Raw genomic sequence first — 23,302 nt, forward strand, 5'->3', positions numbered from 1 at the left:
TTTTTTTTTTTGTAGAAGTGGATTGCGATGTTTTTCAGTGTTAGCACCCCTTTTTGGGTTAACATGGACTCTAGGATTCTTCTCTTTAAATGAAGATACAATCGTTTTTAGTTATTTATTTGTTATCATCAATTCATTACAGGTACGTTTATGTGTATAAATTACAACTGTTGTACCTTTGAATATAAGACTTGATAAGTATTGGAATAAATTGAGAGAAAATAACGCAACTACTAAATGAACACACCACACTTTAGACCGAATTGCAATACAACAGGGTGATGAAAGACATACAAAGGGAAATTGAAACAACAAATCGAAACCAAAACCGAAACCCAACAGCCAGAGTCGACATTTTCTTTCTACACTATTAATTTTTGTTATCACAACCATGTTACAAATAGAAGTAAATTGAAGATATTAATATTGATAAACGTACTATCAAATGCAAAAATGCAATACAAAGTTTCAGTTTGTTTTCAACTTTCATGCTTATATGTGCCTATCCTGGAACTATGCAAACAATTACATAGATAATCAAAATTAAAGCTAACAAGAACAAAGATTTGTTAATATCTGTTCAAAAATGCTCGAGGTACATTAATGACATTTTAAAGTTGTTTCTCAAATTTTGTTATTGCATTGAAAAAAGTTGTTGTGAATAGCAATAATCTCTTCTAGAATAACTATATTACATGACGCAACAATCGTATTTTATCTAATTTTGTATTTTTAATAAGATAATATATTGGCTAGTATAATATACCAACTAATACTAGGGTATCCTTTGAAATAAATATATATGAAAACCAATTTTTTCCGTATATATATATTTAAAAGTTTAATTCTACTGCAATATCATCATATAATTTCAGGGATTACTGATATTCATTGTACATGGATTATTAAACCCTAAAGTAAGTTTCTCGATGATTTCATTTTCTTTGAATAGTTACACACAACAACCTACATACAATAGACAAACATTTATGTTACTATAATATGAGATCTTTCATACCATACCGATTTAAATTATTTTTTAGTCCAAAAAAATGTATGCCTAATAATTGTCATAATTTTTTTCTTTCAATTGCCTTGGGTTTTTTACATTGATTATTTTACATTTTGTCAGATGGATAGGAGTCTCATTGAAAATCATACCACACTCTAACTTTTATAATCTTGATCTGTTCTGCTTTCACGATATACATTTACCATTAATCCCAATATGTGTAAGGTTACAGTATGTAGTATATGACGAAACACTCCTCTGCAAACTTGTTTCTAGTAGGACTGAGGTTCTATACGTTCCGTTATTGTTGTTGGTAGTTTTTATTATCATTTAAACAGTTTTTCGGCACTCGTAAGCTATGTTTAAATTTGTTTTAACTTCCATTCAAAGTGTTTAACCTATTAAAAGAATAGTTTTCCACAAGTGAGTTTTTCGCGAAATCGTTTGTTATTTCGTTTGTGTTTCGTCAAAAATATTTTTAAAGTTAATAATAAAAAATAAATAAAATTGCAATAGATATATCTGAAGATACATGTATTTCTAAGATTAACCTTTTTAACATATCCTTACTTACTTAAGAATAAGTTATACTTGCGTCGTCTCATAGATATAGGAAGATGTGGTCTGAGTGCCAATGAGACAACTCTCCATCCAAATAACAATTTTAAAAGTAAACCATTATAAGTACGGCCTTCAACACGGAGCCTTGGCTCACACCGATCAACAAGCTATAAAAGGCCCCAAAATTACGAGTGTAAAACCATTCAAACGGGAAAACCAACGGTCTAATCTATATAAACAAAACGAGAAACGAGAAACACGTATATATTACATAAACAAACGACAACTACTGTACATCAGATTCCTGACTTAGGACAGGTGCAAAAATTTGCAGCGGGATTAAACGTTTTAAATGGATCCAAACCTTCTCCCTTTTTCTGAAACAATAGCATAACATCACAACATAGAAAAACATACGATAAAATATCAATTGGCAGACTTAACTCAATCAAAAATAGTAAGATTATGTTTGTTTTGTTTTGACCATGTTTAAAAAAATACATTATTGCATTTCACGGGCTATTAGATATTTGAATGATACGTTTTAAAATAAGAAATAGACTTTTGATATTTCAAATCAATAATATTTTGTTGTTGTAAAAACATCTATTTAAAGACGAAATCGTAATTGGTTCAAATTTCTAATTTTGTTGAAACTATATGAGCAGCAGCTAGAGTTGACTCCCCAACTATACACTTTTTCCTTTACAGCAAATATTTATTAAAATAGTATCAAACGAATATACAAATGATTTTTCTCATTGAATATTGTTTAGAACACACACCAAAACAAGCCTAAATAATTATAAAGCCGGAATGTTTTGTCTCAAAAGCAAAATGCAAGTTTTTGACCTAAAAAGTAATTTACAATTTTTTTCTTTCTTATAGAATTCTTTGCGCCACATAATTTTCTGACAACAAAATAACATGACTATGCAGAAAAAAATAAAAGTAAATCTTGATGTTTTTTTTTTACTCGAAATCAAAATAATTGTATTTTTCAGATTCAAAGTTCATGGAAACGGAAATTATCTGTATTTCGAAAGAAGGGACACTTCTCAACTACAACCAAAACAACTGAAGAAATCACGTGTGTATGTACATTTGTACATTTAGTATTCTTTTATGCCTTTTTCTTAATCTGCTAAAGAACTCACCCGAATAATTCAGAAGCTATTTTTCGCTGATCCACGATTGTTTTGTTAACCTTGCAAGTAGTAGAGATCGGTAACGATGAGGGACTGTATTATTCGGGTTTCTATACAAAATTATTTTAATATGCTTATAAAAAAGAAGACATGTCTGCCTTTTGGTGTTTTCCTGTGCACTAGTATGTTTAAATTTCAGCTTAATTTGTAGGTGTAGTACAATGTACGAATAATATTGACAACACAATAATAAATATGCATGTTACAATGTTTGAATATTGATATTTGTATTTCAACTTGCAGGACAACATTACAGCTGTTGCATGGAAAGAAGGTCATTCAAGTATAGAAGGTAGACTATTAGATGTATATATTTATGAACCAATATAAAAATACAAAAAGGGTGATGAGTAAAGTTTACAAGAAATCACTTAATCACATTTTTTGTTATTTCAATATTGTGTTTGACCAACTACACAATCAATTATATTTCATTTTCTTTCTTTTTTTATCTACACAATGCGTCAATTTCTAAAATCCTTACCATAAAAATATGTGTACTGAAAAAGAATAGATTAATCTTTATATTGCGATTGAAGGACTTTAAAAGATTTTTTTTTTGATTTGCATAGAAATAGAAATTACTTTTGCGTCGGTTGTTCATAAATAATACTAATGATGAAAATGCCTTAACTAAACATTCAACTAAATTCACACCATTTATTTTTATATCAAGGATAGAAATGCTCATTGCATACGCTTAAAGAATCAACACAGTTTATTTTATGATTGAATCACAAATAAATACGGCTAATAACAATGCTGTCTTGATTTCCCTATCAGCAATTGCCTTCAATTTGTTAATTTGAACATACATCCGAAAACAAATAATATGTGGTATGATTGTCAAAGTTACAACTTATATAGTTATAGGAAGATGTGAGTGCAAATGAGACAACTCTCCATCCAAATAACAATTTATAAAAGTAAACAATTATGGGTCAACGTACGGCCTTCAACACGGAGCCTTGGCTCACACCGAATAAAAAGCTATAAAGGGCCCCAAAATAACTAGTGTAAAACCATTCAAACGGGAAAACCAACGGTCTAATCTATATAAAAAACGAGAAACACGTATACATTGCATAAAAAAACGACAGTACATCATATTCCTGACTTAGGACAGGTGCAAGCATTTGCAGCGGGATTAAACGTTTTCATGGTACCAAACCTTCTCCATGTTTCTGAAACAATAGCATTACATCACAACATAGAAAACCACATGATAACATATCAATTGGAAGGCTTAACTCAATCAAAAAAACGTAATAAAAACGAATAAATTTGATAACGTCCATATGACGTGGATTTTATTATTATCTCATTGTACGTTTTTTTACAATACGCAAGATTAATATCGTGGAGTCTTTTATTGAATGCACCGACTTGACGCAACAAGAAACCTTTAAAACATAAAAGACAATTTAGAAAACAATTAACTTGTAACATACAGCAACCAACAGCAACCACTGACTTTATACAAGCGCACAGAGAATGTTGCGTAAACGTTTTTCATATTTTAGGAAACGAAACCCTTGATATATTTATTCATTTGTAATATATAACTTAGCTAGATTACTTGTGAGTGTTCTTTAATAACAGGTATTGCGTCATCATCATCAGACAACACCATTGTGTAATAAAGGAACTTAAAATTGATCTTTCATTTCGAGTGAAGTTTAAGTTGTGATTTGTTGCGAGTCAGAGTATTATAGTTATATTAAAAGAAAAAAAGTTTTTTTATAAGTTATTTGTTGAGTCTGTGTATGCATTTTGTGACATGACTTATATCAGATATCACGTTATGCAAAGTAAATGAAGATACGACAACTCCATAAAAAAAAATAAAAGTTTGTACTGTCCCAGGTTAGGGGGAGGTTTGGGATCCCGCTAACATATTTAACCCCACCACATCATGTATGTTTGTGTCTTTCCCGAGTCAGGAGCCTGTAATTCAGTGGTCATCGTTTGTTTATTTGCTACATACTTGTTTTTCGTTCAATTTTTGTACATAAATTAGGCCGTTCGTTTTCTAGTTTGAATTGTTTTACATTGCCATTTTGGGGCTTTTATAGTGGACTATGCGGTATGGGCCATGCTCATTGGTGAAGGCCGTACGTTGAACTATACCTGTTAATTTCTGCGTTATTTTGGTCTCTTGTGGAGAGTTGTCGTCTCATTGGCAATCACACCACATCTTTTTTTTTTAATATTTATTTTATATGAACTTTTCTTCGTCTTTTTGCAGATACTAAGACTGAATCATGACAGAACAACACAGCTTTAACTTCTTGCACGATGTTATTTATTATAGAATTTTATGATATTACTATTTTGGAATACGGAATAATTCATTATTTTAGCTTTTATTTTTGTTATGTATGAATGTTAATATATTTGTAAGTTGATTTTTTCTCGCTGAAAGTGTTCTTAATATGAATATTTGTCCTCAATGGAAATAAGAAAAAGTTCTTGTAACATAGAATTCCTTATTATTTGCTTTTAATTTCTTATTATAGTTTTTTTTTACTTCCTACAATTTACACCTCTAGTGTTATTTTCATTAAAAAAAATGTGTCGAAGAGAAGCCAAAGATATAAATGCTTTGTTCAAAATACAAAATCAAAAACGATTTATTAATTGAATTGCATAAATAACAACTCAATACGACGGAAAACAATCAAGGTAACAGTAGTTACCGAAGTTTATAACACATCATAATAAACTGAAGACTGAGTTACACGTACTGCATCAAAAACCAATGTAAAAAATAATTTAGAAAAGTGAAAAACAAAAGTAACATTCGAGAAATGACATTACCTTTCTTGTAAATATATCGACTTGCTGATGAAAATTCCACAAAAAACACTACCCAGCATAGTTTCACAGTGTTTAGACATTATCATAATCTTATGTGATAACATTCATTGTTCAATGAAGTAGACTCGTGAAAATTAAAACCATGCTATACTGGCAATTATAACAACCATGTCCATCATGTCATACACAACCTGTACCCCTCATAAAAAACGGGGATGATATCATGTATTCAAGAAGGTATATAATTCATTCCTGACGTTTCAAAGGAAGGTAAACAAAAAACAAATGCATTTGCTATACGAAGTTACAAGGTTTTATTTTAGATCCATAGGGCTACGGTAGAACATTAATTGAAAATTAATTATTTGTCCTCATGTAAAACTCAATTAAAATTCCTTAAAGTCATATGAAACGAGTGAGTGGTGAAAAATAATGTTTATCCAATTCTTGAACCAAGGCATGTATATATCATAAACTTAGTTCTCTGTGCAGGATTTCATCATTATTTTCGCAAATATATCATATAATCGTCAAATTTTTTTTTCAATGACAGATCCATGCGTATGACGATCACCGAATTTTACGAGGAGGGTTACGCTCGGGTCAATATAAATACGGAAAACATGTCGGCGAATTGCTTCCTGGAAGCGAGCAATTAAAAATAAGTAAACTTCTTCTAAATGTGGACAAATTAAAAAAAAGTATATGTTTATAAGTTGTATAGTGAAAACTATTCATTTAGTTATAGAAAACATATGCATACTTTTTTTTAATTTGAGGTTTCTTGTGACTTTAAAGAATAGCTAATCGCAAAATATGAATGGCGATAAAAATGTACAAACAATTAGTTTTTTTAACTAATGTACGTCACGTAGAATGTGTTCTAATATTCAAAATTCTAGACCGGGTAAATATTTTTATTTCGTTTTATTTAATGTTAGTTAATTGCAATGAGCTTCATCGTTTTGTCGGATTGTTTCAATTCAAATTCGCTGGAAATGTCTTGCCGGCATATATGACGTCAAATGAGTATATACACTGATTTATTTTACACATATAAAATGGATTTTTACTTACTATGGAATTAAGGTAATCAAAATCAACCTAGGTTACAATTTTTGTTTTTAAAATTGAACGTCCTTTTCTTCTGTATTAAAATCCAATAGTACAGAGTGTAGTGCGTTGGATGTCAATGCTCTTCAACTTCGTACTTTATTTGGCCATTTTCCAACTTTTTTGGATTCGAGCGTCACTGATGAGTCTTTTGTAGACGAAAAGCGCGTCTGGCGTATATTTAAAATTTAGTCCTGGTATCTTTGATGAGTTTATTTGTTCATAAACCCATTAATATATGTGTTACTCTCTGCTTCTCACGTTAGACAGAATGTTGGAAGTTAAATAAGCATACATAAAAAATGTTGAAAAGATACCAATTGTCCAGATGGTTATTAAGTAGATGATAAAGCACCTTCGAAACTTTCATTAAATCTCGGGCAATGAACACTAAAATACAACTATAATTTTTGTGAGGGGATATTTTGAGTAATTTTAACCAAGTAAAGAAATTAATTAAGTATATATAAAAAGAAGATGCGATATGATTGCCAGTGAGACAACTCTCCACAAGGGACCAAAAATAACACAGAAAGGAGTAGGTCCGATAAGGACCGATTTTGGCCTCAAATTTCAGGTTCATCTGACGAAAGATTTTGACCACTTTTTAAACACTTAAGTGTCTATTTTATTTGAATCTATTAGTTTATGTGTAAGATTTTCACTGATTTTGTCATTAAAAACGATCCGATTCAAGCTCAAATATGAAAAATCCACCAAATATGCCGAAAAATGTCACTTTTCAGATGGTTTTTGCCAAAAATGAAAGTGGCCGCATCCGTGTTCATCCTCAACCTTTATATATGTTATGTATTATTATCAAATACAACTTACATTTTAATATTAAGGATGAACACGAATGCGGCCACTTTCGATTTACACGAAAACCGTCTAAAATTATACTAAAATGCTAGAATTGTGAAGATTTCAGTGATTCAGCATGACTTTATGGTGCTAGTACCCAATATATGTGCCATGTATTGTCAAAAACAGCCCATATTTAAGTACCAGAAGCATTCTACTGTCCAAATAATAACTAAAAGTTTACATTTTAACAATTTTGTAAAACTGCTATATTTTGGGGCCAAAAAGGTGTCTTACCGGACCTTCTCCTTTACAAATACAGGTCACCGTACGTCCTTCAACTATGAGCAAATCCCATAACACATAGTCAGCTGTAAAATTCCCCGAAACGACAATGTAAAACATTTCAAACGAGAAAACTAACGGCCTTATGTATGTACAAAAAATGAACGAAAAACAAATATGTAACACATAAACAAACTACAACCACTGACACACAGGCTTCCGATTTAGGACCGGCACAGAATGTGGCGAGGTAAGCATGTTAGCGGGATCCCAACCCTCCCCTAGCCTTAGACAGTGGTATAACAAAACAACGTAAGAACGAACTTTAAAAATCAATTGAAAGAGGTATATTTCAAATTAACAGTATTAAACCTTATTAATAAGTAACACAATAGTATGTTAAAGTCATATGCAAAGCATATCAATTGTCTGAAGTCTTATTTTCGTGACTCTTAATTCATTCCCATTGAATTCCCACATGACTGAGATGGTTTATGGTAGGGATATTCCGGTTCAGGTATAACAGTCTTATAGCTATTACTCTGAAATTAAAAAAAAATCAAATTATTACAACCATTACTGATGTCTACATTTACAACATAAAATATAGTTAGATAACAAAAGTACTGAACCCCAGTAAAAATTCAAATCAAAAACGGGACTCAGGAATGTATAAAAATTTGCTCTTCTCGTTTAGTTTCTTGGAATTCGTTGAATATTTTGTGAATTACTACTAAATGCAAATATAATTTCTGACCTCTTTCTTGCCAGTGTTTGGTCTGATGCTTGGTCCGTTTCTGTGTGTGTAACGTGTCGGTGTTATGTCGTTGTTCTCCTCTTATATTTAATGCGTTTCCCTCGGTTTTAGTTTGTTACCCCGATTTTGTTTTTTGTCCATGGATTTATGAGTTTTGAACAGTGGTATACTACTGTTGCCTTTATTTAAGTGTTACGGAAAAAATTGATAAAATAAAATTAAAGAACTTAGCCCAAATTTCTCACTACTTAATCGTTGCAGGCTTGGAAAATAAAAGTTTTTAAGGGCATTTACTAACCTCGAGTTTGATTGGTCCATTGCAAATGGTGTTATATGTTGAATTATTGACTAGTTCTTGAAATTGTTGTCGAACATTTTGATCGTTCCAGTTCCAATCCTTCAGCTGTTCAAATGCTTTTTCTGAATCATTAGAAATCTTATCATACAATGGTGAAGCCAGACAGAATGACATATTTGTTCTCGGATAGTAGTATATATAGGAAATACACATCTCTTCTCCAGTTGACATTCCTCCCTAAATTATACATATAACTATGTTTAAAGTAATCACGTGTTAAAAAAAGAGGGACGAAAGACACCAAAGGGACAGTCAAACTCGTAAATCTAAAACAAACTGACAACGCCATGGCTAAAAATGAAAAAGACAAACAGAAAAACAATAGTACACATGACACAACATAGAAAACTAAAGAATAAACAACACGAACCCCACCAAAAACTAGGGGTGATCTCAGGTGCTCCGGAAGGGTAAGCAGATCCTGCTCCACATGCGGCACCCGTCGTGTTGCTTATGTGATTACAAATCCGGTAAATAGTCTAATTCGGTAGGTCAAATTCATGAAAGGGAAGGGGATTGTAGTTACGACGTAAGGAACATATCCGATATCATTTGTGAAACGGTTATTCCATAACGGTCAACCAACTCGTGATGGCGTCCGTAAAATTTACGAAGGGATGATTTCAACTTCACCATTTGGAACTCTTGGTTTAATAGCTTCCTTGTGAGCAGTAACCCTCTATCAAGAAAATCATGATAGGAAATGCAAGCACGGGAATATCGTATCAATTGGGAGATATATACCCCGTATGCAGGTGCTGCTGGAATGTTGCTACTTAGAAATGGAAAGTTCACAATTGGAAAGCTGAAATCATCTCTTTTGTCGTAAAGTTTTTTCTTCAACCGACCCTCATTGTCAATTTCTAGATGTAAGTCAAGATATGAAGCCGACTTAACTGTATCTGTAGTATCCTTTATCTCTAATTCGATGGGATAGATGCGATCCACATAGTCACCAAATTTTGAATTGTTTAGTGAAAGAACGTCATCTATATAAGTAGAGTTAAAGGATATTGCTAACTTCTGATCTTTCTTTCTAAGAAGTTCCTGCATGAAGTCAGCCTCATAATAATAAAGAAACAAGTCAGCAAGTAGAGGGGCACAGTTTGTTCCCATTGGGATGCCGACAGTCTGTTGAAAAACACGTCCTCCGAATGTAACAAATATGTTGTCAATCAAGAAATCAAGCATCTTGATAATATCGGTTTCAGAGAATTTTTTGTTTGAATCAGAATGGTTCTTTACAAAGTATGATTTATCCCTCCCTAAGACAAGATACTTGTATCTACGTTGGCCATTCTTTTTTACGAAGCAAAGTAATACCAACTCTTTTAATTTGTCTTTTAGTTTGGAATGTGGAATACTTGTGTAAAGAGTAGAAAAGTCAAATGTTTTAATACTGTTACAAGATGAAAGAGAGTTAGATTGTATGTACTCTAAAAGATCTTTGGAATTTTTAAGTATCCACATCTGATTCACGCCACCTCTAGAATAGGCAGTTTCACAATAACTTTGAAGCCCGTCTTTGATTGCTGATAAAATGGATGTTAATAATTTAGAAAGGGGTTTCGTGGAGCACTTGGAAGACCCAGCAATATACCGTTGTTTGTAAGGACACTTATGTAGTTTAGGTATCCAATACAGTGATGGAAGATCCAGTTCTTCATCTTTGGTTGAAATACCCAAGGAACAAAGAACAGACCTATGATTATCCAGGATTTCCTCTTTGGTAAGTGTCGTGAGGGTATATGTTGGGTTTCCAAGTGAATTGTCTTTACCTAATTCGTTTATCAAGCAATTAATGTAATGACTTTTACAGATAAAAACGATGTTATTTGGGGCTTTGTCTGCGGGGACAACAACATATTCATCATGGAGGTCAGATAGGTGTTTAGCAACATTTGGATCTTTGAAGATTGACGTAGCATGGGCATTGATGGAGCCATTCAGTTTCTTAATTCTGATTTGTATTAACGACCTCACTGCCTTAATCCATTCGGATAGAGTGTCTACGTCTTCCTTCTCGCGCTTAGCCCATTGCCTGGCATAATCCTCGACTGAATCCATCAAAATTTTAAAGTTGTGTTTCCAATTGATGGATTTAGGCTCACGATATTTCGGACCTTTCAATAACACGTTTCGTAGAGAAGTGTTATTAACAATGTTAAGGTCACCGGTAATAACGTGGCCAGCAGGATTATATGTGAATTGGGAACTAGCACAAGTGCAATCAGGAGGTTTGGACTTGAAGTCGTCAATATCGAGATCCTGCAAAACGCGTTTGTAATTGAAAATTTTAGTTGCAATAGGTTTGGTATAGGTATAAGAAATTATTGGTACAGACTGGTCTTTGAAATAAGGAGGTATTTTCGATTGAACTAATTTATGATTAAGGATATTGCCTAGGTTGACGCCATCGAGACCTTTGTTGGCAAAGGAAAGATTTAGAAAAGATCTTTTCTCTTTTTCATCTTTTCCAATGCGAACTGGCTTGAAAAGTCTGTGACTAGCAATATCCGAAATTATAGCTTGTAGTTTGTATTGGTTTGAATGAGGGTTTGTTACAGTGGATTCCAAACATAAATTGAACAGAGAATGAAGTTTTGAAAGGGGTAATGAATAAAGTTTCGTGCGAATGTGATGAATACCTAACGGTTTTTGTATGCATGGCAGCAAGTCATTAATAGAGACATCATGCAGAGAGGGTGATGTATAATGACGATGGCCATGACTACGTCTACGTCGATGTTAAGTAATGTGTATTTATTACATAAAAATACTAAACCACATATCACACTCCTCATTAATATGAAGTGTGACCTATATTTTTTTTTTAAATATAGAAATAATATGCAGTTAAATCTCTTTATTGATTTTTGATTGAAAAAAATCTAGTGTTAAAGGTTTTATGGTTATATGTACTTCGCTAAAAATCAAACTTTAAAAAAGGCATCCAGTATTTTTTCCTTATATCTTTTCCATGTAAACTCACCGTTGTCGATTCGTTTTTCTTTGATGAATCATACGTACACTCAACCATGAAACTGTCTCCCTAAGAAACACAATTTAAAAACAACACTTTATAAGTTTCATTCGGCCAAAGCTCTTTTCTGGATTTATCTTCGTCAGGAACTCTCAAGCCGAATATATAAGCCAAGGATGAATAGGAACCGAAATATTTGATACATAGTTAATGCATGATCATTACATATAATATTTTGAAATTAAGCAAGCGAATGGTAATCTTGTTTTTTTTGTCTCACAAATTACGTATCATTTTCAATCCGCCTAGTAGTTCTTTTTTTATTTTTACTAAGCATCAAAATACCCATGGAAAAAATTCTCCAAATGGCAATATATGTGAACTTAATATACCAATAAATCTTTTCCCATAATCATTAATTTTGTCGTTGTCAAGAACATGCGTGAAGGCCGTACGGTGACCTATAGTTGTTAATGTTTGTCTAATTTTGGTCTTTTGTGGATAGTTGTATCGTTGGCAATCATACCACATCTTCTTTTTTAAACGTTATATTTACTTTTGGATGTTAAGCAGCAATTAATAAATGAATACTGTATTTCATAGCTCTTGTTGAAGTGTTTATACAGATTATAAATCCAAAAAATAAACGTAGATCGCTGATCATTTCGGACTTTTCACTTAATTAAAACGTCATAATTACAGGAGGACTGCTAGTCAAAAATTTAGTTTTATTAAAAAAAACACTTTTTTTTCTTACTTTATAGTTAGTCCGAATGTATATATCGACTTAAATGTGGTTTTTTTAATCATCTATAAAAATTCACTAAATTTCTAAAACTTTTCATTTCTTTAACTACATGAATTTTAGGAAAATTTTAAATGTTTGAACGTAAAAACATCTATTCTAATTTTATCAATACAGTGTTGAAATGAAAACAGTTGTATTCTTCCGAAATTTAACATTTCGAATTCTCCTAGCTATATGACTGACGGTCAGGCTAATTTTAAAATTCAAAGACTTAAACATTTGTCCACATTTTCGCTAAAACAATACCTACACGTTTAACCTTCCTTTCTTCTTTTAAAGTTCGGATATCCTGATAGTTAAAATCGTATGTTTTGTCTTCAGCAATTGGAGGCAACTCTCTACCATTTCGTATGTGCCTCGTTTTGATTGCTCTTCCCAGAACATGAGCATGTTGAAATGCACCAAAAATGGATATTCCAGTGTCCGGTAAACCCTGAATAGTAAAGTTTTTTCTAAACTAATTTTAACCTTGGATGAACACTATATCTGAGGATTTGTGAATGAATCATGTAGAATTTTACCGCTCAGTAGACTGCTAATACTAAGTTACTTGTATTTGTATTTGTTTTCTTGTGTCTTTTGTCAAACACGTCATCCCTAATAAGAACGATTTCATTTATCTTAGTCCATCTACTTTTTAATTTCTGAGGACTCGAGGGTCAAAGGGAACAAATGTCTGAAAATACAACAGCACAAAATCCCCAGTTTTGACAGAATTTGGCAATTTTGATTATTTATCCAAAAATGTATAAGAATTTACAATCTTGAACAAAAACAACATACGTTGGAAGAAAGTAACATCTGTTTATATTGTTTTATTTATACAAAGTATTTCATTTTGGTGTCTAGTCATTGATAAGCATTTAAATGTATACCTTTTCTGTACACTGTGGATTACAATAGCTTGTTGAGACGAATGACTTCTGATATGGTGGTATTATATGTGTAGGATTTGGGTTAACACCTAACGTCATACCTGCAGCATCATATTGACGAATATCAGGAGATAAAAACATTCTTATACCCGAACGATCTACAATGCCTGAAATATAAATTATCATGTAGGAGACAGAACTACATCATTACTACGAAATCAAAACCCATACCCCTGCATGTACATACATTGTACCGAGTTGAAGAAACTTCAAGGTAAATAAAGAGAAAAATATCGAAAAATCAAAACACATCATTTCATGTGTGTACAGTTATTATTGACTGAATCGGAATGGTGATATATTCGACAGTGTAAAACAAATCGTGGTGATTAGTAAACAACATTCGAAACAACGGAAAATCAACTGACGACGCGACGTCGTTACAAAAAATAAAATTCTCATGATTCAAAAATTCTGAAACGGTGAATTGATCTGAAACAAAACTTATAAGACTTATCTATGAATCTTACCAGACTTCATCGAAGGATTGCTATAATGTATTTCCAGTTTCACATATTTAGGACTATCTGCTTCTCCAAAAGCAAAACCAACGTGTTCTGGCATGTTAAAAGCCTAGTCAATAATACCAAAATTAAAGCACTTTGAATTGATCAAATTAATTGAAATTGTACGAAAATGATATGCAGTAAAAGGCTGACAAGAAAACCCGCAACATTTCAAAAATCAATGTAAAAAATAGAAAATATCACAACTTGATTTTGTATCAAGTTAGTAACTTAACGCTTGCTTTCAGTAGATTCAAGTGCAAAACAATATGATTTTGCTAGTACTGGTGTATTTGTTATTCATTTTATCATTGTTTTATTTACTTTTGTTATTTTTAATCTACATGTGCTTGTTTCAAGCAAGTAGTCTATGTAATGGTATTTTGACATATCTAAATATTTTTCCTTTTGAGAATTCAGTGCTGATTTGTAATCTTCTATAGTCTCTGTTTATTATACATTAGTTGCTTTTCTCTTTTCTATATTCTTAGCTATTTAGAAATTGTCATACTATGGTGGTCGATAAACATCCAAGTGTTTGCAATATTTTTTTTGATTAAAGTAGTCTATAAACTCTTATTTTTCTAATGCGAAAAAAAAAACACCCAAACTTACCAAACCCCCTACAGCCCAAGCTACCACGGGGTCACTACATGTCATAAAACGATCAGGTGTGGATGTTGAAAAACAGTCATAGGTAGAGCCAACATCTGCGTCTGATGTATCCGGGCATTTGCTTATAACAATATGGTGGACAAACGTAAGACTTTCTTTTGGAATTAGTGGTTCATACTGAAATAAAACCAATGTAAATATAAGAACATCAAGAATTCCACCTAACGGTAGTTTCAGTGTATACCGCCATCTTGGATTGTACAATAGAAGTACACTATTGGTCTAGTTCTTCGCCTTAATCTACAAATTTTTTGACAAATTTTCAATTTATGTGCAAGACTGTTTTTTTTTGTATTAAAAAATAAGTGATTCATTGCATAATCCGAGATTTTTTTTTAAACAAATACCAAATATTTGGGTATTATAGAAGCACTTTTCAACTTCGCTAATTAAGAAAAAGGGGGAGGGGGGGCAACTCTAGATCTTACAGTAATAATTGTTCACTGGAATGATAGTGTAATTTTCATGTTTTACTTGTAGCAAGAAAACCAATTCGGGACAACATTCTAACTTTTTATTTTCTAAAAGCATATTATGAGATTTATCTTCTCATATTGCTTCTTATGGATTTCTTTAAAAATAAATGTGTTCTAACGAGCAATCTATGCAAACTTGTTACTTGAAATATATCACATACTTTTCATTATATTTTTGAAAAAAAGGCATAGTAAAATCTTGGATTGTACAATAGAAGTACACTATTGGTCTAGTTCTTCGCCTTAATCTACAAATTTTTTGACAAATTTTCAATTTATGTGCAAGACTGTTTTTTTTTGTATTAAAAATAAGTGATTCATTGCATTATCCAAGATTTTTTTAAACAAATACCAAATATTTGGGTATTATAGATTCTGAAGCACTTTTCAACTTCGCTAATTAAGAAAAGGAGGGGGGCAACTCTAGATCTTACAGTAATAATTGTACACTGGAATGATGGTGTAATTTTCATGTTTTACTTGTAGCAAGAAAACCAATTCGGGAAAACATTCTTACTTTTTATTTTCTAAAAGCATATTATGAGATTTATCTTCTCATAGATTTCTTTAAACATAAATGTGTTTTAATGAGAAATCTATGCAAACTTGTTACTTGAAATATATCACATACTTTTCATTATATTTTTGAAAAAAAGGCATAGTAAAATCGTTAGGTTGACAAAGTTTAGGAAAATTCTATCTGAGGAAATATGTACCGTTGATCCTCTTAAACGATAGATACCTTTTGGTATTTATAGTCTTATCTTGATTGTAACTACATGTACATATTATATTGACTTAAATGCAGAATTAAAATGCTGCCTAAGAGTTCACTTTAAAGTTAACCTAGTACATTTATAGAATCAAAACTGTGTAAATAAAGAGTTTATATAGTTGGCTTATCATCAAGGATCAAGAATAACCTGACGATCTCTCCCACGTTGTATCTATTTGTTATACATAGGTTAGACCGAACATTTACCAAGGAGTGCCCAACCAATTTTAAAACATATGCATATCATACTCTTATGATACATTTTAATTTTGTATACATTTTTATTAGTCAAATCTGAATATGAGTTACACTAATGTATTTATCAAAGGTATGCATATAATAATTTTCGAATATTTCAATACTTGTAATAAAGAAGACAAACCTCAAGATAGTTTGTATATTTTTTTATCAATGTCAGTATGGATTTGTTGTAAAATTGTCATTTTTATCCATGGCGTTGTTTGTTTTAGATTTATGAGTTTGACTGTCCCTTTGGTATATTTCGTCCCTCTTTTAAATAGTATTTTACTTGTTTCAAAATTTACACTGTCATTACATTTTATTTGTCTAATATTCTGGTATATGTTCACCGTTTTATAAATCGTCACTGATTAAGACCAACGCTTTTCATTAAAAAAAACGTCTGATATAATTTGAAAGCGTTATTCTATAAATAAAAATTCACCTCCGGCGCTTATGGTATCTTTTTAACAATCCAACAATCTACCGTGTAAATCCAAATACCAACATATTGATGGAATATTAATTAAATATGTTGGAAGTTAAGCGTAAAATATTTAAATACTTACTCTTATCATATGATGCTTCTTTGTAAGTTGTGGAATCTTATGTAGCGAGCAGTGGCGAGTATCAGCGAGATGTATTGAATACTAAAATTAAATCTAACAGATTAACTATTAGAATGGATTGTAAACAACCATTTATATGTTGGTGGATTTTCCTTTCAGTTACAATTGAGTTGATGATGTTTATAGTTCGGCTTTACCTCAAATAACGCGTAAAATTAACTCTGTGATACAGTTTTACAGACTTTCTCTTGACTTAATGTTTTTTTTTGCCTCGTTGATGTACTTCCTTCAATTAATTCACGATTCTTACCTACATGTAGGTATCCACGTTTACTTTGTGAGAATGTAACCCAAAAAACCCACTAAAAATGCCAAATTCAGATTGGTTTACTGCTGTTTTTCTGGTGTGTGTCTTTAATCTTTCTAAATCGATAAAAAATAAATGTAAATAGTAGTGAATAATTTTCTAAGTGACCATTTCAATAACATAAAAAACGTCCATCCTACTCTTAGACTGCAGAAGTTCTACTACTAAAGTCGACTCCGACCACTATTTAATATAAGGGGGAAAATGTGTAATATGATAAAATCTGAAATTGTATTATACAGATAAAACATACCGGGGGTGTTACAATATCAACTTTTATGCTGTTTTTTGGAATACTGGCAAGTGATTTACTTGAGGACAAAAACATCACACTTTGTGCGCCTCGATTTTCTCCATGCCATGGCATTTCCGTCATTGAAATTGGATCTTCCTCGTGGTATGAGTATATAGATCGTATAGTGTCGTCCTAGTTAAAAATATTCTTGATATTTTATGCTAAATATGACACACAAAGTAAAAGAGAGAATACACTTCTAGATATATATACGATACATATAGATATACGGAGAGATATGTAAAAATTATTCAAAGCAAATTGCTAGTTAGATAAGTTTTATGCCGTTATGTTTTACCATGTACGCTTACTCTTAATCAAGGGAAATTTATAGGCTTCCTAAGGGCAACAATTCGTACAAATAGATCTCTATCGAGAGGTTCAGTTACAGAGTTTGTAAATACATGACTATTGTTCGTAAATAAAAAGTTAGACCAAACGGCAATTCATTCCTGAAATTTAAAAGCATTTTTCAATTCTCATTGATAAAAATATCAACTATAACACATAGACAACATTGAAAGAAGACAAAAATGTAATGGTACGTCAATATAAAAACAATACTGGTGATAAAAAAATAAAGTTCATAATTTTTTTAAATAATACAACGCCTTACATTTATCACTATGTCATCCTCATCACAAGTATCCAATTTCCTAGTAAATGTCAGGACAGTACCGAAATCGTTCTCAAATCCGTTAATCAGGTACCAGTTCTGATTAGAATCCACCTTGGGAACAACATTTCCTACAGTATGGCAGTCCTGCATTGCAAACATAAACAAAGATATCAAATGTCGTTTTTGACAAATGATCGGTTAAATATAGATACTAACAACAGACGTTTATATTTCAGCAAATTTACATTTTTGTATACAAAATAAAAAAAATTTGCATACAATATAATTTTATATGGATGACCACTAGCATTTGTAGAAAGCCATAAAACTTTCTAAACAATTAACTAATATGGTATGTTTACTCAAACTGAATATAAGTTGTCAATTTGACATTGTAATGTTCTGCACATTAGAAGCAATGTTAAATTTTCATAAATGTTGAGAGCAACTCATCTTTTCCTAGTAACTCCCATACCTCTTTTTAAAATATGTACTCAGGTGAAATTAAAAAGAATCATCTAATCTTAAAATTGTTACCGCAAATCAGAAGACCATAGTAAATGAACAAAAAGGTCATAAAACACATGGACGCCAAAGATACAACACCATGGCAAAATAAAAACCACAACAGCAAACAAAAGACATTTTGAGATCAACCTTAGTCTTCATCAATTGACAATTCTCTAAGCAATATGTCAAGCTGTAAATCGTTCCAAGGACAGGATACCGTATAGCGGGTTATTTTCGCGGGTGTAAAATTTCGCGATTTTCATTGAACAAGGTATACGAAATATTTTGGCGGTTATTATTTTGGCGGATTAAAAACTTGTATTCATACCTTTGTATGTACACCTTTAATTTGGCGGAACTTATTTTGGCGATTTTGTTCTATCCGCGAAAATAAGCGAAACTTTGCACCCCGCGAAAATAACCCGCTATACGGTATATCATCCCCAAATTCAATGATATTCCAAATTGACAGAGATAGAAATTAACATAAAATATCAATGTATGCTTGAAAAAAAGTTTAAACATATAATTTCGGCAGTAAAAGATTAAAAAACGTTCAGTTTGTGATAATACTATTCAAGGTAATAATAGTCTGCCTACCCGGAAATATACTGAGCCATCAGAGTTAATCCAGCCTACAATTACATCAGATGGAAACATTTTACCATTTTGCGACAGTCCAAATCCCACATATCCTCTGGTTCTGACATGAGTTTCGAACGTTATATTGGTACCGCTGACATTCCAAAATAGCCAAAAGTTTCCATCAGGATCCAGTTGAATTTCATGTTGGAACACTGATGTCGGGACTGGTTTACTGTAAACAGGTATCAGTCTTTGAGCTGAATCAATGGCGTCTGAGCACTCATATGCCTTATATAATCCCAATAATAATATCAACGAAAATCCATTACAGACCATTGTTCTATATAACCTTTATAACCTTAAGACACTTTAAATTATCATATCTTTCTTATAGAGATATATTGACCTAAGGATTTCCTTGTCTTTATCTTGAAATCTCAGAAGTGGTTCTATCAATTATATGTAATCATAAACGAATTGTGTGTGTCAATTCATGTTTAGATTTGTAAATAGCCAATAGATAAAGTTTAGCCATTTCATGATATATAGATAATTATGTATAGGTAGATAGACGAAAGACATACTTTACATGTAAATATGATAAGAAAGCATGAATGATATACATCTAAGATCATGTATCTAATTATGATATATTTTAGGATTTATCCTAACTCATAGAAACTCTCAAAAACATAACTTAGGACGAACTCATGTCTGAAGAACATATTTGAACATGTCTGAGTCCGAAGATAACTGCAAAGTCCGGAATATGAATGCAATAAACTAATTTTAAGGTATTCCTACCACATCTCCTTATATTAAGATAAATACGAAAGAACATACCCCTAAGTAAACCACATGTTCCAAATACAGATCTATCATAAGTTAATAATAAATTTGATACTTCCACTACATACAAAGATGAACAATATTTACCCAATAAGAGTTGTTTAGACGAAGGCTCGCCGAGATATACAATATCAGTTATAGATATTTGAATTTTAAAAAAAAATAAAAACGGTTCAGATATTTGTAAATATAATTTGAAATTCTTTAATTTCCAGCTATCTGCATAAAAATGTATGTTCTTTATTTGGTCATTTCACATATCAGCTTGTTGATGCCGTGATGCATGTGAGATACAATAGTTAACTGTCAATAATTATTCAAAATCAAAGAACAAGCCAGTAATGCATTGGTTGACACCAAACTTGTGTGCTTTCATCAAAACGTAATTACATCATGAATTATGTAAAATGATATATTTCAGTCTATTGAAAAAAACAACAATACGATGTTATGCATGTTATGTTAATATAACATATTTCATGGAACAAGTTAAAATTAGTTAAAAAAACCCAACACAGCCAGATATGTGAGTGCTGTCCCCTAACTTCATACCTACGCTACACCAAGATATCCTTCATATAAATTAAATATCAAACAGAAATGTCTTTGAACAGTTAGTGCATGTGTTGTTTCAATATCAGATTATCCTCCTATCCTTCCGCCCATTGAAAATATCAAATGATTGTCCCAAACTATCGGGTTGTATTTCTGACATCGTCCTGATATTTTCCAAATCATGGATTTATGCAGTACAACACTTATATAATCAGAGGAGTATGTATGTATGTGGAAAGGGGGCCTTCTGATTGAACTTCATACATGCATAATATACTTTTTCAAAGTGTTACTCCAAGTTGACCTACCAACCGGCCCTCCCCCTTTTTTATATCCTGGTACTTTATAGTTAACTTTATAAATCCCATTGAACGTGTCAATATTTTAAGTAGATTCTTCATTTTATTGATGTGTCTACGAAAAAGTCAATGATTTATGTTTACCCGTTTGAAGAAAGGTTCTATTCGTTAACATGGTTAATAATTTTGCGCTCGATATGTAATAATAAATCAGGGGACAGCACTCGTCTGTTTATTAGGATTTATCGTTGTGGTAAACGCATCAACCCGGAAGTTTCCGAATGATACGTTGCTTTCGCCGGGAAATTTGAATATTCTGACACGAATGCAACTGAAGCTGCATAAGGGTTCTCTTAATCCACAAATCAAAATATGCATGTGATAGAAGAATAATTTCGGAAGAAAATGAGGGCTGTTGTAAGGTATATAGTAATTTATTAATATTTTTAATTATTTTTTATCTAAAGTAGGGAAGGCAATTCAAGATGACGACTTAGATCCCTTTATGTTTTTTCAGTATATGGATATGGATAGTAAACTGCACATTGCCAGAAAACAAAGAAATAGTGATGGCAACGTTAAATACGTTAATATAGTAATGCAAATAGACAGGAAATAATAAAAAATAAATTAAAAACATTGATTTACAAAATTTTAATCTGCTAACCGAGACCCTGTGATAAAGAGTAACAAATATACATTGTAGTTCATTATAACTTGATTATAGTACAATGACATCTAAAATTGTAATCATTTACTTTTTTAGTATATTATCTTCCATGTAATTACTTTGTACACAAAAATAGAGTGAACCATGAAACCTTGTAAAGGGAAATAAAAGAAATTCAATATATTTCGTCATGAATGGATTGATTATTGGTTGCTTAATGTCCAGTGACAGATATGTCATGCATGTAAACTATTCACTATACTACCTATGGGCACATACCAGGGGCAGATACATCCATTTTTAAAGGGGTTCCAACCCACAATGAAGGGGGAGGGGTTGAACTGTATATTTTTATTCAAAGCATTGATCATCCCCCAAGTAGGCGTTTTCCACCATCCTCTTTTGGGATCTGCCACTGCAAACTATCCATGTTTTGAAATTTATCATGTTACTTGTATAGTAAAACACAGCTTTATACAAATATACCAATAAACATACTTACACTAGCAACTACAATCTTTCATTCTGAAGTCAATAGCTTACAATGATGAAAGTGAGTAGATTTACAAAACTATGTAAATGAGCTACAGCTAGTCGGCCAAAACATACCAATAGACTAATTACAGGATTACTCAAGTTGTAAATATGTGCTAAATTGGATATTGTATAGAATATGTGCTTAATTGGATATTGTATAGAAAGGTATATACTATGAAAATAAGAGCTTGGGGCAAAGCCCCGCGCTCTTATTTTCATAGTATATACCTTTCTATACAATAACCGAGACATATCACACTTTTTCTACTAATAGGCCGAAAATCAATGTACAAAAGAAAGTTATAAAGTGATTGATATGAAAGAGCAAAGCTTAAATAATTAGATATCTACTAATTTCATTGTACAGATTTCATTTAAGAAATGACTGTAATTTTTGTTCTCTGTCTATGCAGAAATATATACACATTGTGGTGCACACTGAATAACCTGCGTAGCGGATTATTTTTACGTATGTTCCACATTTGTTTTACATTGTAAATGTTATTTCGAATAGACTGAATATAGTTATCTAAGGTACCAGGATTATGATTTAATACGCTAGACGCGTGTTTCGTCTACATAAAGACTCATCAGTGACGCTATATTCTGTTAAAACACAATAAATATTTAGAATACATCATTTCATTAACAGTAAAAAGGTAGGTTTTGACAGGGACTTTCTATAATTATAGTATAGAAAGTCCCTGATTTTGACAAACAAATTCCTGCATCAGATTTCTTTGTTCTTAATTTTTTTTTATGAAGATATAAATATATGAAGTATGAATAAGTTATTTTTCAGACAGAAAACATCTTCTCAAAACGCCTCACTATGTAGGATTTTCAAAATTGCAAAAATTGTCTGCCCCAAGACTTCCATAGCAGGTTTCGCGGGCTTATGGCCCACTCACTGGGCTACCTGATAAAGAACAGGGCTAGTTGAATATAATTGTTATGAGCCCCTTGGCTAGTACCTACAAAAGTGAGTGTCAACCCCCCGATATTTTGACATTGTTACCTATATTATGTTTGTTTGCTTCAAGCATCGTTGAAAATGTAACTAAATTTGATGCGACTGTCACACAAGTGAGAGGTTCAGCGCTTTTAAACAAGGTTCAATCCATCATTTTC

At 31.8% G+C, this 23,302-nt stretch overlaps 2 protein-coding genes across 2 annotated transcripts in view; one reads left to right on the forward strand and one right to left on the reverse strand.

The window, feature by feature from the left end:
• The window catches only part of LOC134700340 (adhesion G protein-coupled receptor L3-like), a 59,298-nt gene extending 54,102 nt beyond the window's left edge, over positions 1-5,196 (forward strand). Inside the window, exons 26-30 of the mRNA XM_063561697.1 lie at positions 16-142; positions 876-917; positions 2,578-2,667; positions 3,025-3,073; positions 5,030-5,196. Coding sequence (XP_063417767.1) covers positions 16-142; positions 876-917; positions 2,578-2,667; positions 3,025-3,073; positions 5,030-5,049 — 328 coding nt within the window. The 3' untranslated portion in view covers positions 5,050-5,196. The remainder of the gene's footprint in view (positions 1-15; positions 143-875; positions 918-2,577; positions 2,668-3,024; positions 3,074-5,029) is intronic.
• A 3,009-nt stretch (positions 5,197-8,205) lies between these two features.
• Positions 8,206-19,651, reverse strand: LOC134700323 (DBH-like monooxygenase protein 1 homolog). The gene is made up of 11 exons (XM_063561673.1): positions 19,277-19,651; positions 18,164-18,310; positions 17,506-17,679; positions 16,886-16,966; positions 14,766-14,942; positions 14,115-14,217; positions 13,585-13,751; positions 12,960-13,142; positions 11,911-11,970; positions 8,859-9,095; positions 8,206-8,345 (listed from the first exon to the last, which is right to left on the reverse strand). Exons 1-11 carry the CDS (start codon positions 19,595-19,597, stop codon positions 8,256-8,258), a joined length of 1,740 nt encoding a protein of 579 aa, XP_063417743.1. The 5' UTR covers positions 19,598-19,651; the 3' UTR covers positions 8,206-8,255.
• Between the last annotated feature and the right edge of the window lie 3,651 nt (positions 19,652-23,302).

The sequence above is a fragment of the Mytilus trossulus genome, unplaced genomic scaffold (assembly GCF_036588685.1).
Source record: "Mytilus trossulus isolate FHL-02 unplaced genomic scaffold, PNRI_Mtr1.1.1.hap1 h1tg000138l__unscaffolded, whole genome shotgun sequence".
NCBI classification, from domain to species: domain Eukaryota; kingdom Metazoa; phylum Mollusca; class Bivalvia; order Mytilida; family Mytilidae; genus Mytilus; species Mytilus trossulus.

Bases quoted from the DNA above. Each gene is read 5' to 3' on its own strand.
- LOC134700323 (XM_063561673.1), bottom strand. From the start codon at position 19,597: ATGGTCTGTAATGGATTTTCGTTGATATTATTATTGGGATTATATAAG. The intron at 18,311-19,276 runs GTAGGCAGACTA...TTTGCAATGCAG, and splicing joins ATGGCTCAGTATATTTCCGG to GACTGCCATACTGTAGGAAA. The intron at 17,680-18,163 runs GTAAGGCGTTGT...ATTTTTAACTAG, and splicing joins AGGATGACATAGTGATAAAT to GACGACACTATACGATCTAT.